This window comes from Brachionichthys hirsutus, unplaced genomic scaffold, assembly GCF_040956055.1.
Source record: "Brachionichthys hirsutus isolate HB-005 unplaced genomic scaffold, CSIRO-AGI_Bhir_v1 contig_406, whole genome shotgun sequence".
Lineage (NCBI taxonomy): Eukaryota > Metazoa > Chordata > Actinopteri > Lophiiformes > Brachionichthyidae > Brachionichthys > Brachionichthys hirsutus.
The window spans coordinates 978-25000 of NW_027180902.1; the positions used below are offsets into that span (position 1 = coordinate 978).

General features: G+C 46.0%; 2 protein-coding genes and 1 non-coding gene across 3 annotated transcripts; all 3 read right to left on the reverse strand.

The window, feature by feature from the left end:
* Positions 1-2588: 2588 nt before the first annotated feature.
* LOC137916882 (sarcolemmal membrane-associated protein-like) lies at positions 2589-3692 on the reverse strand. Its single transcript, XM_068759845.1, has one exon. The coding sequence runs from the start codon at positions 3690-3692 to the stop codon at positions 2589-2591; it is 1104 nt and encodes a 367-aa protein (XP_068615946.1).
* A 13440-nt stretch (positions 3693-17132) lies between these two features.
* On the reverse strand, positions 17133-18860 carry LOC137916881 (trans-L-3-hydroxyproline dehydratase-like). The gene is given in 6 exon segments (XM_068759843.1): positions 17133-17258; positions 17658-17795; positions 17886-18008; positions 18158-18327; positions 18402-18531; positions 18534-18860. Coding segments are annotated over 6 exon segments (1014 nt in total).
* Positions 18861-19856: 996 nt separating this feature from the next.
* LOC137916884 (U2 spliceosomal RNA) lies at positions 19857-20047 on the reverse strand. The gene has a single exon (XR_011106542.1). It is a non-coding gene; the product is annotated as a U2 spliceosomal RNA (small nuclear RNA).
* Positions 20048-24023: the final 3976 nt, after the last annotated feature.

Here is a 24023-nt window from a genome sequence, read left to right on the forward strand (position 1 = left end):
GTTAAGTTAATAAAGTTTGAAAAAAAAAAAAAAAAAAAAAGTTACCGCAGTCTGGTAGAAACTTCCTGGTCACGTGTTTCATGCTAAACCAATGAAAACTCAAAGCCGAGAAAATCTCCTCATTTTTTAGTGTTTTGAAGGCGTAAGAAATGTTTTTATTCGAAATATGCTAACCCTAACGTAGTTCAGCTACAGTTGGAAAAAAGACGAGGTTTTTAAATGGCATTAAAATTAAAATTTAAATGTTTTGTTTGAAATGCCGGAGCCGACAGCCTCTAGTGGACGTAAGCCGTAACTGCAGCACACTTTCCTGAATAAACACAACGAACAGAATATTTTCCGGATAAAATCTCACATTTGTAAAACATTAACTGCGCAAAGAAAATCCTACTGACTGTGATGATATGCAATGTAATTCTGATATATTATGTGACCAGCAGAGGGCATCAGATCATAAAGAATGGAGCACGAGGAATGGTAGAGACTGCGACATTAAAGTTAGAGCGCAAGATCATTTGTTCATGGAAGAGGTCTCGTGATTTCAAGATGAACACATTCACGAGTTGTGAACGCGTTAACAGACACGTTGTCATCCACCCAGCCCTGCAGCCAGTCGAACCTCCGTTGGAGAATACAATTAGTTCTGTAATACTGTTCAGAATTTATTCAAAAGTCGAAGTTATATTTCCCGTAAGAAATAGTGGAAACTAGATGAATTCCCTTTTCTTTCTATTTAGCTGAGTTTAAAAATAAAAATACATTTTGAAATGGTTGATTTCTCCATATCGTTATGCGCAGTTTTCTTGAGAAAAATCGAAATCCGAAGACACCGGACGCCATTTTCGTATTTGGCGATTATTTCCTTCGTTAATTGAACAGCTTTCCAGGAGTATTACTGCTGACTTCTTTTTTTTTTTTTTTATCAATGTCTCAGAGCTAAAGAAAACAAGAGTTAAAAAAACAAAACAATTAATCTCAAATTTAAAGAAAAATCAAATAACTACAAAATAAAACAGGCAAAATACCTCGTTGGCTGAGTAGCGGGAGAGGAATCAGCCGTAGTTTTCTTCTTCTTGAATAATTTCTTGTTGTTTCTTAATTTCTTGACTTTTATCTTCGCGTCGCTTCTTTTTTTCTCTCTCGCTCGAGGTGGCTTCATCTAAGGCTAACTTCTACGCTGCGTTTGAAGCCCACTCTTGTAACCAGCTTACCCACCACTGATGATGGATTTACCAGATTTATGTAACCAAAAAACTCGAACGAATCCTTTGAGGGTTTGCATTATAAAAAAAAATTATAATGTTTTCCTGCAACGTAAATCTGGAACGTAATGTCAGTCACTGGGAGGAAACAGGAATACACAAACTTCCTGTGCTAGCTCTCTGAAGGGACAAACTAAAGTCAGCGTGTGTGTTTTTTTTGTCTGTATAGATTTATATAAAGATTAGAAACTATATGTGATGAAGTATTGATAGACTATTTATAGATGTGTATATGTTTAGAATCCAAAAATACAAATCAGCTAAGTGAGTATGTTTAAACGATGGTGAAGGTGAGTCAAGAGGGTTAAGTGTGCACATTCATGACTTCTCAAACTCCACATCGCCTCAACAGGACGGTCACGACTCATCCGTAATCAGATCCGAGTCCAGTCGTCTGCTGTCATCGGAACGGATCAGTTCATGTAATAAATAGTTAGTAACACACAGGACTCGAATGGACATTTTTTTGCTAATTTTATTTAAAGTTGTGATTATAGTTCAGGAGAAACATTTTACATTTGACACCAGAGAAGCCTGTTCTCCTGCTTTGGCCAGAGCTTTCTGGTGTTTACCAGAAAGCTCTGTAGTGGACATATGTCCATTATATGACCGTGCACTGCTTCCCCCTCCTGAGACGCCGGATGGTGGTCCAGAACCTCTTCGAAGCCGTCCGGAAGTCATTTTCCATGGCCTCACCGAACGCCTCCCATGCCCGGGTTTCTGCCTCAGCAACCGCGGTAGCTGCGCCCCGCTTGGTCTGTCGGTACCTGTCTGCTGCCAAAAGGGCCTGATAGGACTCCTTCTTCAGCTTGACGGCGTCCCTCACCACCGGTGTCCACCAAGAGGTTCTGGGATTGCCGCCACGACAGGCACCGACCACCTTACGGCCACAGCACCGATCGGCCGCTTCAACAATGGAGGCACGAAACATGGTCCACTCGGACTCGATGTCCCCTGCCTCCCCCGGTACATAGTCGAAGCTCTCCCGGAGGTGGGAGTTAAAACTCCTTCTGACAGGAGATTCTGCCAGACGTTCCCAACAAACCCTCACAATACGTTTGGGCCTGCCAGGTCTGTCCGGCATCCTCCCCCACCATCGGAGTTGACTCACCACCAGGTGATGGTCGGTTGACAGCTCCGCCCCTCTCGTCACCCGAGTGTCCAAGACATGCGGCCGCAAGTCCGGTGAGACGACTACAAAGTCGATCATCGAGCGTGTCCTGGTGCCAAGTGCACATATGTCCGGACACCCTTATGCTTGAAGCTTCAAGCATAAGGGTGTCCGGACATATGTGCAGGGGCGCAGCTGTCCGGAGGTTAAATAAGTTATTTCAGTCTGGCCAGCAATCTTCTGTACCACTTCTTTTTTTTCTGTGGCTTCTGTTCTGGGACGGGGCTCTGAAGATCTTCCATGTCGGTTTTGTCTGTGTGCTCCAGCTCCTCTTCATTTTCTAAATGAGGCCCCTGCTCGGTCACACAGTTCTCCTTGTTCTCCTGCAGATCAGCTTCATTGCAGGATGATGATCTCTCCTTGAGGTTAAGCTGGGGTGTGGAGGACGCCTCTTTCTCCTGCAGGTCCTGCTCCTCCCTCGGCTGAACGTTTGTCTCTTGGAGAAGAGACGACTTCTGCTCCTTCTCCTCCCAACGACGTTGCAGCTCCTTCAGAGCATTCTTAGCAGTGTTCATTTCCAGAGAGATTGCCCCAATCTCCTCCACTTGCTGACTTCTGGATGTCTCCAACTCTTGTATCAGGGAGTTCTTCTCCTGCTGGAGTTGCTGCCACAGATGATGCGATGCCTTCAGATCAGCTTTTAACGCATCAATCTCTGCGCTGGATGCCTGACGTTGGGCTTCATGTTCAGCCTTCATTCCTTCCAGAACTGCAACCCACTCATTGTCCCTCTTCCAGGAATCCATGTGCAGACTGTGAAAGGCTTCCCTGTCGTAATGCAGATACTCCTCCAGCATCTCAATATATGAATCCGTCGCCAGCTGTTTCCGGAGGCAATCGCAGTCGGACGATGAAGCATTCTGCGGCACCTCACAGAGGGCCGTGACCTGAGCCTCCAGAAACTGGACTTGATCTGTTTGGCTGGCCTGTTTCGCTTCAGCCAGCTCGGCTTTGAGGTGCTGAATCTCTTTTTTCTGGAGCTCATTCTCCGTGCTCCATGGGTGGCAATCTTTTTTTGCCTGAAGCTTGTCAAGGAAACCCGCCAGCAGCTTCTTGTCCAGTTGGATGCTGTAGCTCCCCACAAGTTTACTCTGGGAGAGAATCACAGAGTCGTCGCGCAGCTCACGTCGAAGACGTTTCTCAGTGGCTTGCATCGTCTTCTTGTGTCTCAACCCGAGGAAGAACAACAGCAGCTCCTCTTTAATCTCAACGTTGACCCTGTCCATCAGAGGGGACATTTGGCAGCTGATTTCAGTCATCTCTCTGTCAGAAGCTTCCACTGTCAGGAAACGTCTGCACCTCATACTGGGTCAGCACTTATAGGTAGAGATGAAAGGAATGTCACAGCTGCCTTTATGGCTTTGATCTTGGCAATGCTTGGAGTCCACCTTCAAAGCACACACACGCACACTCACACACTGTGCATGAGTGTGTGATCTCCTTGAAGTGTCCTAGTGATCGTAACTACCTTGAAATATTCTGAATATATCCTGAATTTGTCCGACTTCCAAAGATTCACTCTTGTCTCCATCTCTTCCTGTCTTTTTCTCATAAAATATACGCCGGTCTCTCATCCAAGTTCTTCACTACAATAGTGTCAAAGTATGATATTCACTATCTTCCTTTGCCTCTTCTTCCTCACTGCCTGTTCTTACACAACACTGTGTGTGTGTGTGTGTGTTATCTTCTCGATGGTGTCTCTATATGTCACCGTTTGAGGTTCCGTGAAGGCATTAGCAGCTATCACAAGGGACACCTCTCAGTATCATTCAGTATAGCGACTGTTAGACTGCCGTCGGCTCCTATAATGCAGCGGTGCTGAACGTTTCATGGATTGTAACTTTATTTACTATTTATAGGAAAACAAACGGTATAATCTGTTTCATGTTGGACAGTAAATTGAGGTTGAAGTTGAAGTTAAATTAATTATTAAAAAGAGCAGCAACTGGTGATAAGAAAGACCCATATTTTATAGTTTAATATATAATATATCATATAAATAAAATCACAGTCTCAAAGGAGTCCGATATGAACTGTCATAATAAATGTCTTCTGGATCTGAACCAGAATGAGTCCAGAAAAAAACACATTAAATCTTAACATTAAAACCATTTATGGATTAAAAAATCAGGTAAAATTACAAATCAACTCTGATTCACTTTGACTTTTCATGGTCGGGTCCAAATCACAGATTCTAACCAAAGGCGCTTTATTATGGCGAAAAACGCGACACTTATTTTCTAACTGCTCCAGATGCAACACATAAAAGCTATTTTTCAATAAATATATTAGATCTTATGTTTTTCGACCGACGTCACAAAAGTGTAAAAACGTACCGGCGCTCGAACCTGCAGTACTTGTGTGTTTTAATTTAATGTTTACATTTGCGTTGTTTACAACGAGTTTTAATTGTTCAGAATCCTATTCTGCAATTACGGGCACCAAAAAGACCTAATTAACAACCCTGAATCATTTGCGTTTGTTTTATTGCTTTCATGATTCTGACACTTCTGTGTTCTCTTGTTCCAGGTGGAAGCATCTGATGACGTCTCATCAAGACAGCTGTGGATCCTGTGGATAGTTATTTAGATAATTCACTGGATGAATGAACAAAATACAGATGATCAAATCATTATTCATTGATAAAACAATCATTTCTTCTTTCCATCGTAAATTAAACCCAAATACAAAGTGGTAAAAAAAACTAACAGCGTTCGTACTTTATTCAGTTTTTTTTATTTATATAGCGCCAGATCACAACATAAAGTCATCTCAAGGCACTTTACAGGATTAGCAGGGAAAGACCTGCAGGGAAACACAGAACCCAACTTGACCCACAAGAGCAACGGAGGCAAGGAAAAACTTCCCTTTAACGGGCAGAAACCTTGGACAGAACCTAGGCTCATGGTGGACGGCCATCTGTCTGGCCGGCTGGGTTGAGAGAGAGAGAGAGAGAGGGAGAGAGAGAGAGAGAGAGAGAGAGAATGGCAGGTCGGAGACGAGTCAAGGAGATGGATGGGGAAGTGATAGCGAGACAGAGCAGGAGCAGACAAAAACAAAATGCTAATGCTAGCGACGTGGACTTCAGTGTTGAGGGACACAGGTCCAGGTTCTGCAGCACCACGGACAGAAGGACCTGAAAGAGAAAGAGGGACAAACAGCGGAAGAGAGCGAACAAGACTACGGGGAATAGAGACATATTACTCACATCTATTTATAACATAAATAATCAGATAAAGGGGGAGGAGCTCAGTGTGTCATGATGTTAAGCCACCAATGCTGCCTAATGACAGCAGATTGATTATACTGATTACTGCATCGATTAGTTATAAGCTTTGTTAAAAAGGAAAGTCTTTAATCTACTCTTGAACATAGAGATGGTGTCTGTCTCACGAACCAAAACGGGGAGCCGATTCCACAATAAAGGAGCTTGATAACTGAAAGCTCCGCCCCCCTGTCTGCTCTTGGAAATTTTTGGAACCACGAGCAGGCCAGCGTTTTGGGACCGCAGGGTCCTAGTGGGGCAATACGGGATAATCATCTCTGTAAGGTAAGGAGGGGCCTGGCCAGTGAGGGCTTTAAAAGTAAGTAGAAGGATTTTATATTCAATCCGTTCCCTAACAGGAAGCCAATACAGAGACGCCAGAACAGGGGAAATGTGTTCTCTCAGTCTGGTTCCCGTCAAAACACGAGCTGCTGCATTCTGGATTAGCTGGAGATGTTTAATAGACTTTTTTGGGCAGCCGGACAGTAAGGAGTTGCAGTAGTCCAGTCTGGAAGTCACAAAAGCATGGACTATTTTTTCTGCATCTTTTCGGGTTAGTAGGTGCCTGACTTTTGAAATATTCCGAAGGTGAAAGAACGCAGTCCTTGAAATATGCTTTATCTGGGACTGAAATGACAGGTCCTGATCAAAGATTACACCCAGATTCTTGGCAGTGGTGCTGGTGGACACTGAGACGCCATCTAGTTCAACTACAACACTAGAACAGACATTTCTGAGATGCTTTGGCCCAAGAACCAGAACCTCAGTTTTATTTAGATTTAATAACAGGAAGTTCTCGGTCATCCAGGAGTTAATGTCCTTAAGGCACGTCTGAAGTCTAACCAACTGATCGACCTTGTCTGGCTGAACGGACAGGTACAATTGAGTATCGTCCGCATAGCAGTGGAAATTTATGCTATGTTTCTTAATAATGTTACCTAAGGGTAGCATATACAGCGTGAACAGAATAGGTCCAAGCACTGAACCCTGTGGAACTCCATATTTAACTTCAGTGTACGTAGAAGATTCATCATGAACACGTACAAACTGAAATCTATCAGATAAATATGATCTAAACCAGTTCAATGCAGATCCTCTAACACCAACAGATTGTTCCAGCCTCTGTAACAGAATCTGATGATCTATTGTGTCAAAGGCTGCACTAAGATCTAATAAAATAAGCACGGAGACAAGTCCATTATCAGACGCTATTAAAAGGTCATTGGTGACTTTAACTAATGCTGTCTCTGTGCTATGATGAGCTCTGAAACCCGACTGAAAAACCTCAAATAACTTATTGTCTTGTAAGAATTCACACAGCTGACTGGAAACTGCTTTCTCTAAAAGCTTTGACGCAACTTCAAATTTGATTCAATGTCGCCCGCTCTGGCCCCCGGGATACACCTCACTATGGCCGCTGGAGTCGCTAGCTTCACGTTTCTGAGAATGGAGTCACCAATCACCAGAGTACTGTCCTCAGCAGGTGTGTTGCTGAGCGGGGAAAATCTATTAGAAACGTGAACGGGGCGGTGGTGAACCATAGCGGGCTTCGGACTATGCTTCCTCCGAACAGTCACCCAGCCGCCTTGGTGCAGCTGGGAGACGGTTAGCGGCTCGGTCCGCACCACTAAGGGAGGGCTGGCTAGCTATCGAAGCTACTGGATTCGCTTCTATGGTGCGGAACCGGGTCTCTAAATCATTTAGCCTCGTCTCCAACATAGCAAATAGACTACACCTCTTACACGTTTCGCTGTCAGTAAAGGAAGCAGAGGAGAAGCTAAACATTTGACACACTGAGCAGGACAGCGGAGAGGCAGAGGGAGAAGCCATCGCTAGCTAGCTAGCGGTGCTAAAAGCTATTCGATAGTTAGCTTATCAAACCAAAGGAGAAACTCCCCAAAGAGTTGTGAAAATTGGCGGCGTTAATCCGCTAACAATAAATAGGACAGGTAGTGATGAAAGTTATGTGGGAAAAGAGCAGAAAAAGTGGCAGAGAGAACAAACAATTGGTGTAACAAGCGGACAGGAAGTGACGCAATACGCTCACCGGGGTACGTCAGTCTCTCAGCGGGTCTCAGCGGGTCTTTACAGTGCTGCTTCCACAACCCCCCATCAAAGAAAACAAACCAGTCCTCAAATAAAAGAGAAACCTCATTAGAATAAAGAGGCTAACGACAACAGATAGAGCAAAACATCCTTGAAGCAGTCGTTACAGTACTTTCTGTTCAGTACGTACCTTGAGCCTCCACCTCGGCCTGGCAGAAAGGGGCGCCCTTTTAAAATACGCTTTGGTGTACACCCCGGAGAAGAGCAGCTTGTCCTCTGGCTGGCCCAGCAGAGACACAATGTCCTTCATCTGCAAACGACAAACAGAGTCCCGTCAGTCTCCGGCGTGGAGACCGGCTCGGCTCGGCCGTGCGCTGCGGTCCGCTTTACCATCTGCACGTTGCCGTCGATGGAAAAGACGTTCTCTACGAGGTAGAGGGACGCCAGGACGCATCCCACGCTCCACACGTCAATGGCTTCGTCAAAGGGCAGGCCGAGGGACACTTCTGGAGCTCTGAGGTGGGAGGACGAAGGTCAAAGGTGAGAAAACTATTGGCTGCGTGCGAGGACCAACCCCCCCCCCCCCCCCCACAGGTCACCTGTATCCACACGGCTGCAGCATCATCCCCGGCCGGATTTCAGACACTTCCACGGCTTGTCCAAAGTCAATCAGCTTGACCCTCAGCGGCTGCTCCAGACGGTCCACCAGCATGATGTTGTCCGGCTTGATGTCCGTGTGGACGACGCCAAGCGTCTTCAGGGAGTCCAACGCCACACACAGCTGCAGGGACAGAGACGGGACCGTTTCACGTGTCCTGCTGCTGCTTAGCAACAGGGTGATTGATGTCATATTGCAGCACACACCTGACGGCCGGTTGACCGGAGCTCATCCAGGGACAGCGGCTGCCAGTTTAACCCTTTCACGTTAGCTCAGCCAAAGCACTGTGTGGACATCCGGTTGCTTTACACGGCGTCAGAAGCTGCTGACGGACGTGCGGCTTCAAGGAAACGGTGAAGTCGAACCCCCCCGGAGGATTTCCCGTTCGACCGGCCGACTGAACGGCGAGATTGGAAGCAGCGTTTCCAGCATTTTGGGGCGGCGACAAGACTGAATACGGAGGACGGTGAGGTCCAAGTCAGTCCCCCGATTTACGGGAACATTTTTAAAGCATTCACTGTTGCGGAAGGAGGCGGAGCTAAAGAAATCTGAGGTTGTGTTAGAAAACTACGACGAATACTTCTACCCGAAAAGGAACGTTAGCCACGAGCGTGCACGTTCCCACCGGAGAGCGCAGCGGCCCGGCGAGGAAACCAAAAGGTTTAGCAGAGCCCTCTGAACTATCGGAACATTGTGACTTCGGGACACGCAGCGAGGAGGACATCAGAGACCGGATGGAGGCGGGACAAAGAGGCGTCTCGTAAACCGCCGTCAGGATATCCCGAGATCCCGAGAAGGTGCACCAGCAGGGAGAGGAGGTGGGGGGGCGCCATATTTCCTCGGGGCGGTCGCAGACACGAGCAGCGAGAGCGACCAACGGACTGTTGAGACTGTGATCGGCCCAACGGCGGTTACATTTCAGATTGACGCAGATCTGAGCGTTCTGGAAGGAGAGACATTCAACACGCGAGCAGAAACTGGAGCCGCACGGGGGGGCAATTTCAGGGGGAGGCCAAACACGAGGAAAAGAACGAGTCACTCCCAGCGAACGGGATCCAGAGCCAGACGGCTAACGACCTGCACGGGCAACGGGACCAGCCGAACGCATCGAGGAAGGAGACAAAGCAGGACGACAGCAACACAGATCAAAGAGCCCCCCCCCCCTACCGTCCACGTCTCCTGTCCTAAAGTTCTGCGATGCGGATCGGCGTTGGAGGCACGACGGGGACTAGAAAGCGTTTTGGGCCTGAGAAAGATTTGAAAAGTATCTGATCGTCATTTGATTAAAGTACAAAAATAAAAACTTCAGTCCTCCACAGTCGTTGGTCGGAAGCAACAAAAACAGCGCCGGAAAAGCCTCCCCAACGCCTCTCTGACTCGTTTCTGGAAGCTCCTGGTGGAGTCCGGAGGAGCTTCTAGGTCTCGTTTGGAAGCTCCTTCTTGTTCAGTCCCATCTGGCTCCTCCAGCAGAACCTCATCAGACGCTTCCTTGACCGGAGCTTCTGCAGCGTCGTCTGAGACGTTTGAGGTCAGAGGAGCTTCTGGAACTTCTGGAGATTCTGGAACTTCCGGAACTTCTGGAACTTCTGGAACTTCTGGAGATTCTGGAACTTCCGGAACTTCTGGAACGTCTGGAACTTCCGGAGCTTCTGGATCTTCCGGAGCGTCAGAGCTCGTACCTCCATCAGCAGCAACATTGTCCGTGGCCGGAGGAGCGTCTGCAGCGGCAGCGTCTTGCTCCGGTTGTCCACTGCAGTCACTGTCCTCCGTCAGGTGGGACATGGAGATGAACGGGTGCAGCAGGGCCTCACGGGCGGACATCCTTTCAGCGGCGTCCAGGCGCAGCAGGCATTTGAGCAGGTCAACAAAAGCCCGCCGGTCCCAGAACTGGACCAGGTCGCCTCTCGGATAGACCTGGATGGGGAAACGGATTCAGGTCAGTTGATCCTCTCAGAGACGGATCATCAGCAGGTACCGGTTCTGCAACAAAGAGCGCTCACATCCAGCAGGCTGTCCAGAGACGGGCCGCGCCAGTCGCCGGGTGTCCCGCCTCGCACGGGGACGTCAGCGGAGCTGTCCTGTGAGGTCTGCGGGGACAAGACGTGAGGATCGCGTCAAAGGATGTCGAGCACAATGGATGCATTCAGACGCACTGGAACGCGGCTCGCCGTACCTTGAGCCTCCACCTCGGCCTGGCGGAAAGGGGCGCCCTTTTAAAATACGCTTTGGTGTACACCCCAGCGAAGAGCAGCTTGTCCTCTGGCTGGCCCAGCAGAGACACAATGTCCTTCATCTGCAAACGACAAACAGAGTCCCGTCAGTCTCCGGCGTGGAGACCGGCTCGGCTCGGCCGTGCGCTGCGGTCCGCTTTACCATCTGCACGTTGCCGTCGATGGAAAAGACGTTCTCTACGAGGTAGAGGGACGCCAGGACGCATCCCACGCTCCACACGTCAATGGCTTCGTCGAAGGGCAGGCCGAGGGACACTTCTGGAGCTCTGAGGTGGGAGGACGAAGGTCAAAGGTGAGAAAACTATTGGCTGCGTGCGAGGACCAACCCCCCCCCCCCCCCCCCCACAGGTCACCTGTATCCACACGGCTGCAGCATCATCCCCGGCCGGATTTCAGACACTTCCACGGCTTGTCCAAAGTCAATCAGCTTGACCCTCAGCGGCTGCTCCAGACGGTCCACCAGCATGATGTTGTCCGGCTTGATGTCCGTGTGGACGACGCCAAGCGTCTTCAGGGAGTCCAACGCCACACACAGCTGCAGGGACAGAGACGGGACCGTTTCACGTGTCCTGCTGCTGCTTAGCAACAGGGTGATTGATGTCATATTGCAGCACACACCTGACGGCCGATTGACCGGAGCTCATCCAGGGACAGCGGCTGCCAGTCCCGACGTTCCATCAGGTCCAGCAGATTAATGTCGAGCAGCTCGAACACTTGACAAACGTTGCCCCCGTGCTCAAACTGCTCGATGACCTTGGAGATGTTTGACCGGTCTGGGTTCAAGGCCCTCAGGAGCTCCAACATGTGGAACTGGGGGGTAAAGACGGGAGACTTGGTTCATGTTCTGGAGGAGCGCACACACACACACACACACACACACACGCACACACGCACACACACACGCACACACACACACACGCACACACACGCACACACACACACACACACACACACACGCACAGAGCCGGCTCTAGGCATAGGCGAACTAGGCGGTTGCCTAGGGCGCCACCAGCTGGAGGGGGCGCCACTCCAAGTCTCGAAAAAATAAAATACTAATAAAATAAACTAATAATAGTTATAATTTATTGCCCCAACGGGCGCCCTTTCCTCATGCTCTGCCTAGAAAATAAAAAACAAACAAATACAGAAAAAATTAAAAACAACCCCCCCCCCCCCCCTCGTTGTTTGTCATTCTTGGTATGACCTGAAACACAATGCCTTGACCTTCCAAGGAGACGGGGGGGGGGGGGGGGATTTATCAGTGCGCACCTCAGCTAGACCGTGACAGTTGCTGCTGCAGAGAGGAGCTTCTCCAAACTAAAGCTTATAAAAACTGACCTGAGATCCACGATGTCACAAGAGCGTCTCAATGGACTTGCTCTAATAAGCATAAATCATGAGCTTTCAGACAGGTATCATTTGGTGATACCATCGATGCCTTTGCTGCAAGGAAGTCCAGACGTGTAACATTTTAAATGTAAGCTATCATGCTAAATTATTTGCTCTGTATCTGTTTTGCATTGTTTGTGTGGAAGCTGTCAGGACTTTTAATTTCCTCTTAATCTGAACAGTAACCCTGTTTTATTTCTGTTTATTTATTTTTATTTTATTATTATTTAATTATTATTTGTATTGTATAGCGTGTGCTAGTTGTTATGAAGATGAATTAAACTTTTAAGGTTCGTCATGTGGCTGTTGTTATTAATGTTTTATATATATAATGTTTGCCGTTATGAGGGGGGGGCAAAATCATAATCTCGCCTAGGGCACCAAAATGGCTAGGGCCGGCTCTGCACACGCACACACACACACACACACACGCACACGCACACACACACACACACACACACACTGAAGAACTGCACCTCCTTCTCCAGGTGGAGTTTCCCTTTCTTCTTGTTCAGGAACTTCACGGCCACTTTCTCCTGCGTTCTCAGGTTGGCACAGATGTTGACCTTCCCAAAAGTCCCTTCCCCGATGAACTCCTGCACCAGGTAGCAGGAGGAGACGCTTCGGAGGAGCTGACCTTCCTGGATCTCAGTCGCTTCGGGTGATGAGAGAAGATGGAGAGAATTTACTCAGCGAGGGAGGGAAACACAACCAAGTTGTTGTAACCCCCCCCCCAGCATGAAACACAGATGATTCTGGAATCTGTGTCATTATTTCACAAAGCAGACTTTAACAGATCATTTAGATTATCAAGATAAAATAATCATCGCAGCAGCAAAGACTGAAACTCTTCCGTGAGACGATGGAACATTTTCTGCTTCTCCTCTCTCTCCGTCCGCAGGGGGCGGGGCATCGTCGCTGTTTAACCAACGCTCAGCCAATCAGCGTCCTGAGCGCTGACAACGGGCTCGTCTAATTCCCGGATTGAGTTCCGGGTATAATTTTGACGATGATATAAGGGCGCCCCCTACTGGGCAAAAGGAAAGTTACTGAATCTTCCTGCTTTTATTCTGCATTAATGATCAATTATTACTGAAACTCGATGGATTCAACGAAGCTGCCCCCCCCGCCCCCCCAAACGCCACTGATTTGAATGAAAGGAACAAAAAACAAATAATATTAAAGTTCCTTATAAGCTGCCTGACGTTACGTCCCTTCCTGTGATAATATAAACATTGTATTTAATAATAACGTCGTCACGTCTGGGTTTCTTCCTGCGTGCGTCGTAGCTTCCGTTACGCTCTTATTAACTAGTTCATCACTCTGTCAGAAGTATTTTCAATAACTCTAAATAAAGGTTGAGCCCCCACCCAAAAGAAAATGATGATTAAGAGCATATATTTTTTAAACTATGGCAGAGGAGATAACATCCTGAATTGACATGAAGGTTTTACTTTCAGCGAGGACGTGTCCAGGATTTCATTTGTCCAACAGTCCAACTGTTGTCCCCAAAGTCGTCACCATTTAAATCCTTATTTGACATTGATGCATTGCAAACAGCAGATATTAGCATAAACACATATTTATCTTCTTAACAAGACTTCCAGTCTTTGCATCAAATATATTTGGGTTCATTTAATGCAAAGACCGGAAGTGTTGGTATCGATCCCAACAGCTTCAGCAAACAAATATCCAGCTCGACCCTTCTCCGCCCCCTGCTGGGCAAAAGGAGAGTTACTTACGTTCGGTGTGACTTGCCGTGGCCGCCATCTTCTTATTAAAGTTGTCTCGAGGTTGAATTGTTAAAAAAAAGCCGCAACGAAGCTACTCGTGATGAGAAAGACGCGCAGACTTCACTGTGGCTTCGATCGCTATACTCGCCGTTGTCAGGACGATGGGCTTTGATCCAACGCTCCAAATGATGTGCGAGGTGCTGATTGGTTGAATTTGGCATTTAAAAGTTTGGAATAAGATAATTAACTATAGTTTATCACTCTGATAGAAGTATTTACAATAACTTTAAAAAAAGAAAGAAAACAGTTTACACGTGACATATTTTATAGTTTAATATGATTAAATTGTCCACCAGACAACGATTTAAAATAAATAATCAGAAATCGATGTCAAGACTATCAATCAATCAATGATGACGTTTGTAATACTTTAAAATCAACAGCAGAGGGCCGCATTTCGAAGGGACCGATGCGGTAAAACATTTACGTTAATAATTTGTCCTCGCTGGTCTCGATGTGTCTTTCATACATCTCACGTGGAACAACCCGCGATATAGCGAGTCTATTCGATGCCCCCCCCCCAGCTCTAATTCCAACACCAAGTTGTTTATCATCAATAGAGGTCTGGTCAAAGCTTGGAGCCGCAGCATTCATTTGATACGTCCAGCAAGGAGGTTGTTTTTAGTTATTTTACGTCATTGTTAGCAGGATTACGGAAAAACTGTTGGATGAATCTTGATAAAAAATCTGAAAATGGGTCTTGGTCTAACTTGGATTCCATTACATTTCGAGAGCGATCCAGATTTAAAAAAAATTCAATTATTAAATATTTTTTTTTATAATAATCTGAATTTTCCCATTTACTTATAATGGAAGATTTAAATATATATATATATACTGTATAATATGCATTAAATTCACTCAGCAAAAATCAGTCTCAAAGGAGTCCGATATGAACTATCATAATAAATGTCTTCTGGATCTGAACCAGAATGAGTCCAGAAAAAAACACATTAAATGTTAACATTAAAACCATTTATGGATTAAAAAATCAGGTAAAAATACAAATCAACTCTGATTCACTTTGACTTTTCATGGTCGGGTCCAAATCACAGATTCTAACCAAAGGCGCTTTATTATGGCGAAAAACGCAACACTTATTTTCTAACTGTTCCAGATGCAACACATAAAGGCCGTTTTTCAATAAATATATTAGATCTTATGTCACAAAAGTGTAAAAACGTACCGGCGCTCGAACCTGCAGTACTTGTGTGTTTTAATTTAATGTTTACATTTGCGTTGTTTACAGATCCTCGCAGTGGCTCCTCCCCTTACCTGCTTCCAACCAGGCTGGCATCGACGATGTCAACGCTTCGAGTCGCGTCTTTCTGCGACCTCGTAAACACCGGGCTCTGTTTTTTTTTATGTTTCATCTTCCAGCTCTCATTAAAAACAAAAAAAACATTTAACCTTTATTTAACCCGGTAAGTAAATTGAGAATGAATTCTCTCATTGCATCTGTAAATCTCGAGTTCTGACGGGCTCTTGGGCCTCTGGTGGTCCAGCAGGATCAGCGTCTGATCTTTTAGATTCATCCATTGAGAACTGAATGCAGAGTTAAAGCAACATGCAACATGCAACAGGTGGACTTTAATCTTTCAAGTGAAAAGTTTAGCTAGTAAATTGAACTGGTCTCTTTTACTTAGAATGTTCTTTAATACTATGAATATTTTTGATAAGCATATCCGTTTCTTTCTGGCAGATGATCAGAATTACAGATTGATACTGCTCTCGTGTATTATTTCAACATCAAATCCGTCAGTCTGGAGATGTGAGTGCAGCCAAGAAGCAGCTCTTCAGATTTTGTTACCTTCGGCCAGCGCTAAAGGCTGTTTCCTATTTTTATGCTAATCTAAAATGTACAGCTGCTGGTGGTCGCCTCCGACACGATTGAATTTGGCGACTTGGTGTCGGCGCTGCGGTCGGGGGAGGTCTTTGACGAGGACTTATCCAAGACGAAACGCAACCGAAAGCGTATCGACAACCAGACTACAGATGCTAGAGAGCGACCCGTCACAAAACGCAACATCTAAAGGGGTTGGGGGTCATCGTCACCGCCCACTGTCCAACTTGATTTAGGTTTGCTCCATGAGCAGCGTGAATGAATGAATGAATATAATTATTAGATACAATGTTAGAGTACAAGTACAGTCACACAGTAGCATGTATTACAGTACAAGTACAGTCACACAGTAGCATGTATTACAGTACAAATAAAGTCAAACATCCTGTCTAAGAGGAGCATTTCTAAAAAGCCCTTGCGGTCTTGTTTCCGTTGAAAGTCCTTCGTACATAAATCATCCACAATTAACAATACAAATTTAACAATACAAATACAAATAAAACCAACATTCAATAACTCAGTTGATGCAACGTAACATTAGAAAAATAAAAATAAAATGATTTTACACCGCCGATGCAAACTAACAATAAATCTAAAATAAATTACACCACTGATGCAAAATGACAATGAATGACAATAGATTATATAAATTACAATAAATTACTAAGGCAATTAATATGTGCAACGTAGGTGGACAAAAAAAGGGGGGGTTGATCCGGAGAGAGTCGTGATGACTATCTCCGTTTCTGTCCCCCTGAAAGGTGTATTTTTAGGGCCGTTTTGAAGGATGTGGATCCAGCGTGGATCCATCCAGTGTCGGCCTCCGTTATTGGACTTTATATCATTTAAATATTTCCTTCCATTATACTGAACTGTTAATAATAAAGAGGAAGAACAGTGATGCGGCTTCCTGTGTCGTTTGCAACATCTTGCACTTTGGATTCTATTCTTTTTTATGTTCTCCCATTTGAACAGAAGAGGGTTGGGGGTACACCCCGGACAAGGCGCCAGCTCATCGGAGCCACACGAAAGAAACGACACGCTCACACACCTGCAGAGAATTTGGTGTGACCAGTTCACCCAAGTTGCATGTTGTTGGAGGAATCTAGAGAGCCCCCCCCCACACAAAGCCAGCACCTTCTTACTGTGAGTAGGGTGTAGCTCCATCTAGTGGTCGGTCAATGCAATTGATATGATTTATTTATTTCATTTAGATTATCTACTCAGGGATTATCAGGTGTTTCGGTGGCCCCCTTAGATGAGGGTGAGGTGGAGGTTGTTTAATTGCCTGTAACTGTCAATTACCAGGAAATTCTATACACTAGAGCTTTTAATTCAAAATAAAAAATATTATTTTGAAAAACAAAACAACCAAAGCCAATGGAATATTTGAATACTGTATTTTCCTTACACAATTATGGATCCACACCCCTTGTTGGAGCGCTCGTGTGCAAACACAACGTGCAACGCCGGTTTAGTTGAGCAGAAAGCCGAGTTTCAGCTCGTCATCCGTCTCCTGGACGAAGCGTGAAGCTCCGGTATAAAAGGCTCTGCCAGCAACTTCCACCACGACGGCCTCGTAGCCGCCACACGTTGTCTCCTGAACAGAAACGAAGGCATCAACCAAGCAGGCGGTTCTTTGTTGCAACAGCCATCAACGTCATAAAGGTATTTAGAGGGCGTCCAGTCATTAATGTCATTCTGAACCGATTCCACCTGAGCAGGCAAACTGAGGGATTCATTCTCAAAGAGATGTTCATACTTCATGCTGGTCAGAAGGGAAACGTTTAGTGTTCAAGATGCATTTCCTACATCAATAAAAACAGACATTTTCTGTGATGGCTTGAGTTGTACACACCTGGGTATTTTTATTAATGATATATTGGGCAAAAAGTCAGATAAAAAAAACAAAGTGATCTTGATTGAGCATCAGAATCCAGATGTGCCTCAAACTTTAATCCATTCTGGGCGATCACATAACCGGCTCCAGCTCTGGTACCTTGACGGCTCGCCCTGTGAACCGGGATCCAGTGGTTCCACTCTGAAAGGTCCTGGCCTGGTCCAGCTGGACGAGCCCTTTGTGATACTGAAGAGCCACTCGCGCCGTCACACCAGAACCCGTGGGGCTCCGGTCCACCTGCGACCAGGTTTATATCGGTTTAAAACCTCTCGATATCGAATCGCTCCGTGTGTGTCCGGTATGAGGCGGCCTCCCCACCCGAGGTACCCGAGCGTCTGCAAACACGCAAACATTGGCGGTGGCATCGGAGGAGAAATCATCTCTGCCATCGGTGAGGATGGTCCCATAACAGAAGGCCAGATCCTCACTGGTGGGGTGGCGGAACTTCACCTGGAGGTCAAACGGCTCTTAGAGAGACTGAGTGTAAGATCAACCCGTTTCTCGTACGTATTTGTTTTTCTCTCACGAGGAGCAGAAATGTTCCTCTTTGGGCTCTCCCACTCGCTCTGAATCATGGGTACTGTAGTCTATTGCTCCACCTGAGACTTGACGGCGTCGGTCACGGCCGTGGCCGCGTCCACCAGATCTCGCGTCCTGGACTTGGACACGTCGAGGCCGAACCTCTGGGCGCCGACGGAGGCGTAGAAGGCTCCTCCGTAGCTGATGTCCACCGTCACGTGGCCGAATCCCTCCACCGCCACCGTCACATCTAGAAGGACAGGTCCCTTCATGAGTCCCGCAGGACACGCGGACCCCTCTAGGGATCAGTTTCATGCATCCTACCCGTAGCGAAGACAAAGGCTGGCACGCTGTGAAACCTCACCGCCCCCGTTTTACCGTCAGAGTACTCGACAAACGCCTTCACCAGCCAGCAGGGGCAGTGGATGTTCACTTGGGTCTCTGGAGACCGGGGGGACGCTCCACCAGTCCGTAGTCCACGGCAAAGCGTCCCAGGGCGATGACGGCGTGTCCACACGTGGTGCTGTAGCCCTCGTTGTGCATGAACAGCGCCCCCTGTCGGCCTCGGGCAGCTCGCTCTTCACCGTAGTGTCCCCGGGGCTCGAACAGCAGCGTCTTCCTGAGGTGGTCCAGGTGGTCCCGGGCGTAACGGCGTTTGGACGGCACGCCGTCCCCCTCGACTGCTGGGTAGCCACTGAGGACTATCCGTAAAGGGTGTCCTCCTGCGTGCATGTCCACCACTGAGAACTCGTCTCCTTCGTGAGGTGGAAGCTGCAAGTCCATCTCCGCACTCATTTTAGAAAAATGAAAAAAAAAACTTTTTTTAAAACCATGCTTTAGGACAACATTTATGAACACGGTTTTACATTTTTAAAAACATAGCTAAACTCATTTTATGAAATGAAATTATTGAGTGTGTTTTTCTTTTTGGGTGATTGATATTTTCTTAAAGTTATACGAGGAAGGACATGAAATCCCACGCAGAGGCCAAAACACAAAAAGGGAAACGCTGATAATCCAATAATAGCACGTTGTGTTTTATCTTATTATAATTATTGAACCCTTTCATGTCTTTGTTACGTCACATTTCCTCCATGAACTTCTTTCTGAGGACTATTCCAAAGTGACGGTTAAAGTTCTTTTGCAACTTTTCGACACATCTCGGGATTGACAATCATTGTTGATCACATGAATTAAAAATCAGAAAATTAACTCTTCCAGCTGTAATTCTTTTTACCTGGTGGGTAACGAGTCTTCGGACTGAAACAGCTCGACGCACTTTGTTTTTGTCAATGAATAAACGTCACGTCATTTAAATGAGACATTAGCGCCGCCTGGTGTTCCGGAGGACGGACTGCATGCGCGACCTTAACACCTGAATGGCATTTCTTGCCATTCGGTGGAGCCAGAGATTAAAGTTTGATCAGCGACGGGAGGAATGGAATTAATGGGAATTTAATGGATTAACGGGGAATAAACTGGGAATTTTCCAAATTGAAGGTTTGCTCCACATAGGGAACCTAAATATAGTTGGGGAAAGTACATTTTAGCATCATCTTGACTAAAAAAAACAGATGCTTCCTGCATGGCTATTGAGACCACGCCCCCTACGCGCACTGCGCATTTGTGTTATAAAGAATTTCCACACTGAGAGAAATGAAGGTTTATTTGGTTAAAATAATCTGCGACAAACACAACAGCGTTGGGTTCTTCTGAAACCCGGAAGTGACGAAGAGCTCCAGTCTTTACCAGCTTTTTGTTTGTTCCTTTACATTATTGGGGGGGTGCACCGGTCCTGGAGGTACTGCAATACCAGGTCGATGCGTGGAGTGGACGGAGCAAGCCCCTATTCCACCTCCCTGCTCCAAAAATCAATTTAATATATGGTCCCCGGGTAGGGGACGTACCAGACATCAAACTGATAAGAACAGATACTACACTTGATCTTAGCCAAAAGGCCGAGAAGCGATAACCGGAATAGGGTCCGAGGCGGGGGGGTCTTCCGCCGCCCCGTCCTTCTCACTGACGGTCCGCAGAACCGAGTCACGAACCGGGACCGGATCCGGGTCGCGTGAATAACGAATAACATAAAACACAGCGCAGTGAAGAAAACGTCACAGTATCGCTGAGAAAGAGAGTTATTTTAGGAAAGTGAGACGTTACCCAAAAGTCTGGGCGACACTTCCTGGTCACGTGATCCGCGCTGAACCAATGGGAACGCAAAGCCGCCGAATCGCTTTGTTTTTAGGGGTTTTTAACGCGTAAGAATGTTTTTATCCCACAAAACCTGACGTGACAATACTTTATATACTTTATATAACAACGTAGTTCGGCTGCAGGGGAACAAAAACGAGCTTTTAATGACATAATGCTTCATTAAACGTGTTTGTGACGTCATCGCTCCTCATTACCTGACAAAAGAGGAGAAGAATACAGATGAGGAGGGAGGAGGGAGCTGCAGGTCACGCAAACACAAGAGAAGAGAGAAGAGAAAAATAAAATATCAAATGAAGCAGCAGGATCCACCGTTCCTTCTGCAGCGTGGACCTCTGACCTCTGACCTCTGCAGCTGGTCCAGGTGGCGTCGCCAGATAGCGTCTGGAGCCACTTCTTCCAGTGTCGGCCAAGGATCCCGGCCTGTCTCTGATTGTACGCTATGTAAAGCGAGTGTCCAGGAAAGCGCTATATAAATAAAATGTGTTATTATTATTATTATTATTATTATTATTATTATTATTATTATTATTCGTTGTTCGGGGATGCCAGTTCTAGAAAAAAGATTTCTCAACACGCCGATTGCTTGGGCTGTTGTTGTGGCTTTCATGGTGAACACTTCGGGCCACTTTGAACATGCGTCCACCACTACCAGGAATGTTTTTCCCATGAATGGCCCGGAAAAATCAATGTGAATCCGTTGCCACGGCGATGTGGTCCATTCCCATACATGTAGAGGCGCTACTGTTGGCTTGTTCTGGACATGCTGGCAGCCAGAGCAGCGCATGGCGAGCCGCTCTATCTGTTGGTCAATTCCTGGCCACCAGATGTAGTTCGTGGTGAGTGCCTTCGTCTTCACCCCCCCGCCCCCCCACCTGAGCTTAGTGGGTATGATGATCCTCATTCCAGAGTCGATGGTGAGTTCATCCCGGCGTTGAAAATAGAGCGAGGTGGGACCTTTCATTAGCTGTCCAGCCCACCTGTGAGAGAGTAACGTCTTTTTTCGGGTCTCTCTCTCAATCATCTCCGCTGTGACTGGGAGCGCAACCATGGTAACCGTGAGGCAATGTTTTTAGCACACAATAAAACATTTTTGCCAATTTTTGCTAAACTTTAATAAACTTTATCCACTCTGCTCTTCGTCTTCGACTCACGCAGGAGACAGGGAAAAGTGTGTCTCCACACACACACATACACACACACACACACACACTTGTGATTGGCGAATAAACTCAGGATGGAATAAAAATGCTTTGAATCCTCCATCCATCCCTCTTCAAACCGCTTATCTAAAGCAGTCTCGTTTGCCACACTAAAACTGAAGAGAGCGCAGACACAGGGACGCACGCATGTGCACGCACACGCACGCATGTGCACGCACATCTTGCGCACATTTGCCCGGTGTGACATCACAGTGGGCGAGATTTCTTCCAGACGTGTTTCAGGAGGTGATTACAGACCTACCAAAGTACGAAGGATTGACTGGATGGTTTATTTAGCTGTTTTGGGTTGATAAGGACCCAAAATCACCAGAATAGTGTAGAAACATGGGTTGCATTTTGACCCTTACATTTTGAACATTGAATTGAATATATCTATTGATCGGTGGGGCAGCAGTGGATAGCGCTGTTGCCTCACAGTAAAATGTTTCCCCATTTCTGCGTGGGTTTTCTCTGGGGTTCTCCATCTTCCTCGCACCTCAAAAAACATGTAATTTAGATCAATTGTTCAAGCTCAGATTGTCAGTAAGTGTGAGTAAATGAATGGATGAACATTATTCGTGATCTGTTCAACAAGGAGATATATATGAAAAACAAATTAAGGAGAGAAAAAAAATCATCTGAAGGCATTGTTGGATTCCACCTGTATTCTGAAAAATGTTTCTTGAAAAACTAAAAGTGGGTTTCCAAAGGAAATAATCCTTGACTGGAGACAGACCAGTTCAGTCCTTCTGCCTGGCATGCATGACTCACCTGTGTGTGATTCATGTGCACACCCTTTCTGATGCAACTCTAAATATAAATGTCTCTCTACACAATACACAAACACACCAACAGATACTGCTCCCCTCTGAATACTGCCGCCCTTGGGATATTTGACAGTGTTCTATCTGCATACAGACAAAAACATGCCCCGTCAACATCTCCTACATCTCTCTCTAGAATCTCAGCCCCCGTGGGGATCGCTTTCCACCACACAACAATTATAAAGAAAAAAGAAGAAGGATCGATGGGGGAAGAGGTGGAGAACAAAAATATACTCTGTGTGTGTTTCATGTGAATTTAGGGATAAAATAATCTTAAATCTAAAAATAAAAATGTCACACTCAACACAGGATCTGCTTCTTATACTTGATAATGGAACGCCAGGTCAAGAGGGTTAAATATAGGCCTGACTCACCCTAGCAACAACAGCCTCATGTCAGCAGCCAGTTTGTTTCGTTTGCTGTCAGGGGATCGGTTCTGTGAGAACACAGAACCGTGACATGATGCTGTTTGTAGACCTCTGATCCATAGTCTAATGTGTAAACCTGCTGTGTGACGACACACAACTAAGCAATAAGCAAGCTAGACTGAAACACATTTTCCGAATGATCACAATATTTTTTTATTTCTTTTGAAAACATACAAATCAATATTTTAGTTAGAAAAAGAAAGAAAAAAACGAAATGCAATTATTACATATAAATTATCCTCTTCATCACGAATGGAACTCCTACATTTTCCCTCCCCCAGCTGTGACAAGCAATCTGCATGCCAAACTATCCTGCTGCAAGTACTCCTGAGCAGGGGTGATGAGTTTAGCTTTGGGCGGGTGAAATATCATGGACATAGAGTATTACAAGTCACTTTGTCAGCACTGTATTTTAGTCTCCCAGCCTGGCTGTGTTGAATCCAGCCTTCGGAAATTCACCCAGTCTGACTACAAAAGACAAAAATATCATTATGAAGCGTCCAGAAAGGTCCCACCAATAAAGACAATGGCGGCTCATCTGGAACAACCTTCAAACTCAGCTTTGTGCTGCACTTCTGGGGACTCGTGAAAATTTAGACTGAGTTTCACATCTCAACATAGCCCCCACCAGTCCCTCCCTCCTACTCCCAGTTCTTTAAATGTCCCCCCAACTGACTATTTTAGATGTCGACACCACAGCAAGCTTGCTGTCAGAAGGTGGCTTAGCATTCATCAAACATATTGTGTCCTCGGGAACTCCTCATCATTATGTTGTTCATTTTATGTAATGAATGCTAAATAAGCAACTGAAGCTATATCTGTAAATAGCTGCTATTTGGGATGCAAAGCATTAGGGTTGGGTTTAAAAGGAGCAGGCGATGATTAGAATGCAAATATAAAAAGACCACGACCCGCCTACACAGGAGCAAAACAGCCCAATTCTCACAGTTTGGCCTGTTCATCAGTCCATCCAAGCATTCCCTCCAAAGGGTCCTTTATCTTTTGAAGTTACATTCATATTAATGGGAAACACCCTATTTAGAAAATTTCACCACGAAAGCATAAACCTAAATTTTAGATCCATAACATTTGTTGTGTGAAAAAACTGATGTTCGAGAATACGGGGTGGATTTAGTCACTTGATCCTGTCAGGACTCAGACCAACGGGTGGACTTCAAAGTGTGGAGACACAGGCAGGGACAAGACAAAAATAGTCTTTACTTACAAAGTTCAATCAAAAAGAGGGTCACGGGACTGACTGGCATCCAAAAAGTCACA

What these genes read in the sequence shown, in the direction of transcription:
- LOC137916882 (XM_068759845.1), bottom strand. Translation starts at nt 3,692, where the DNA reads ATGACTGAAATCAGCTGCCAAATGTCCCCTCTGATGGACAGGGTCAAC.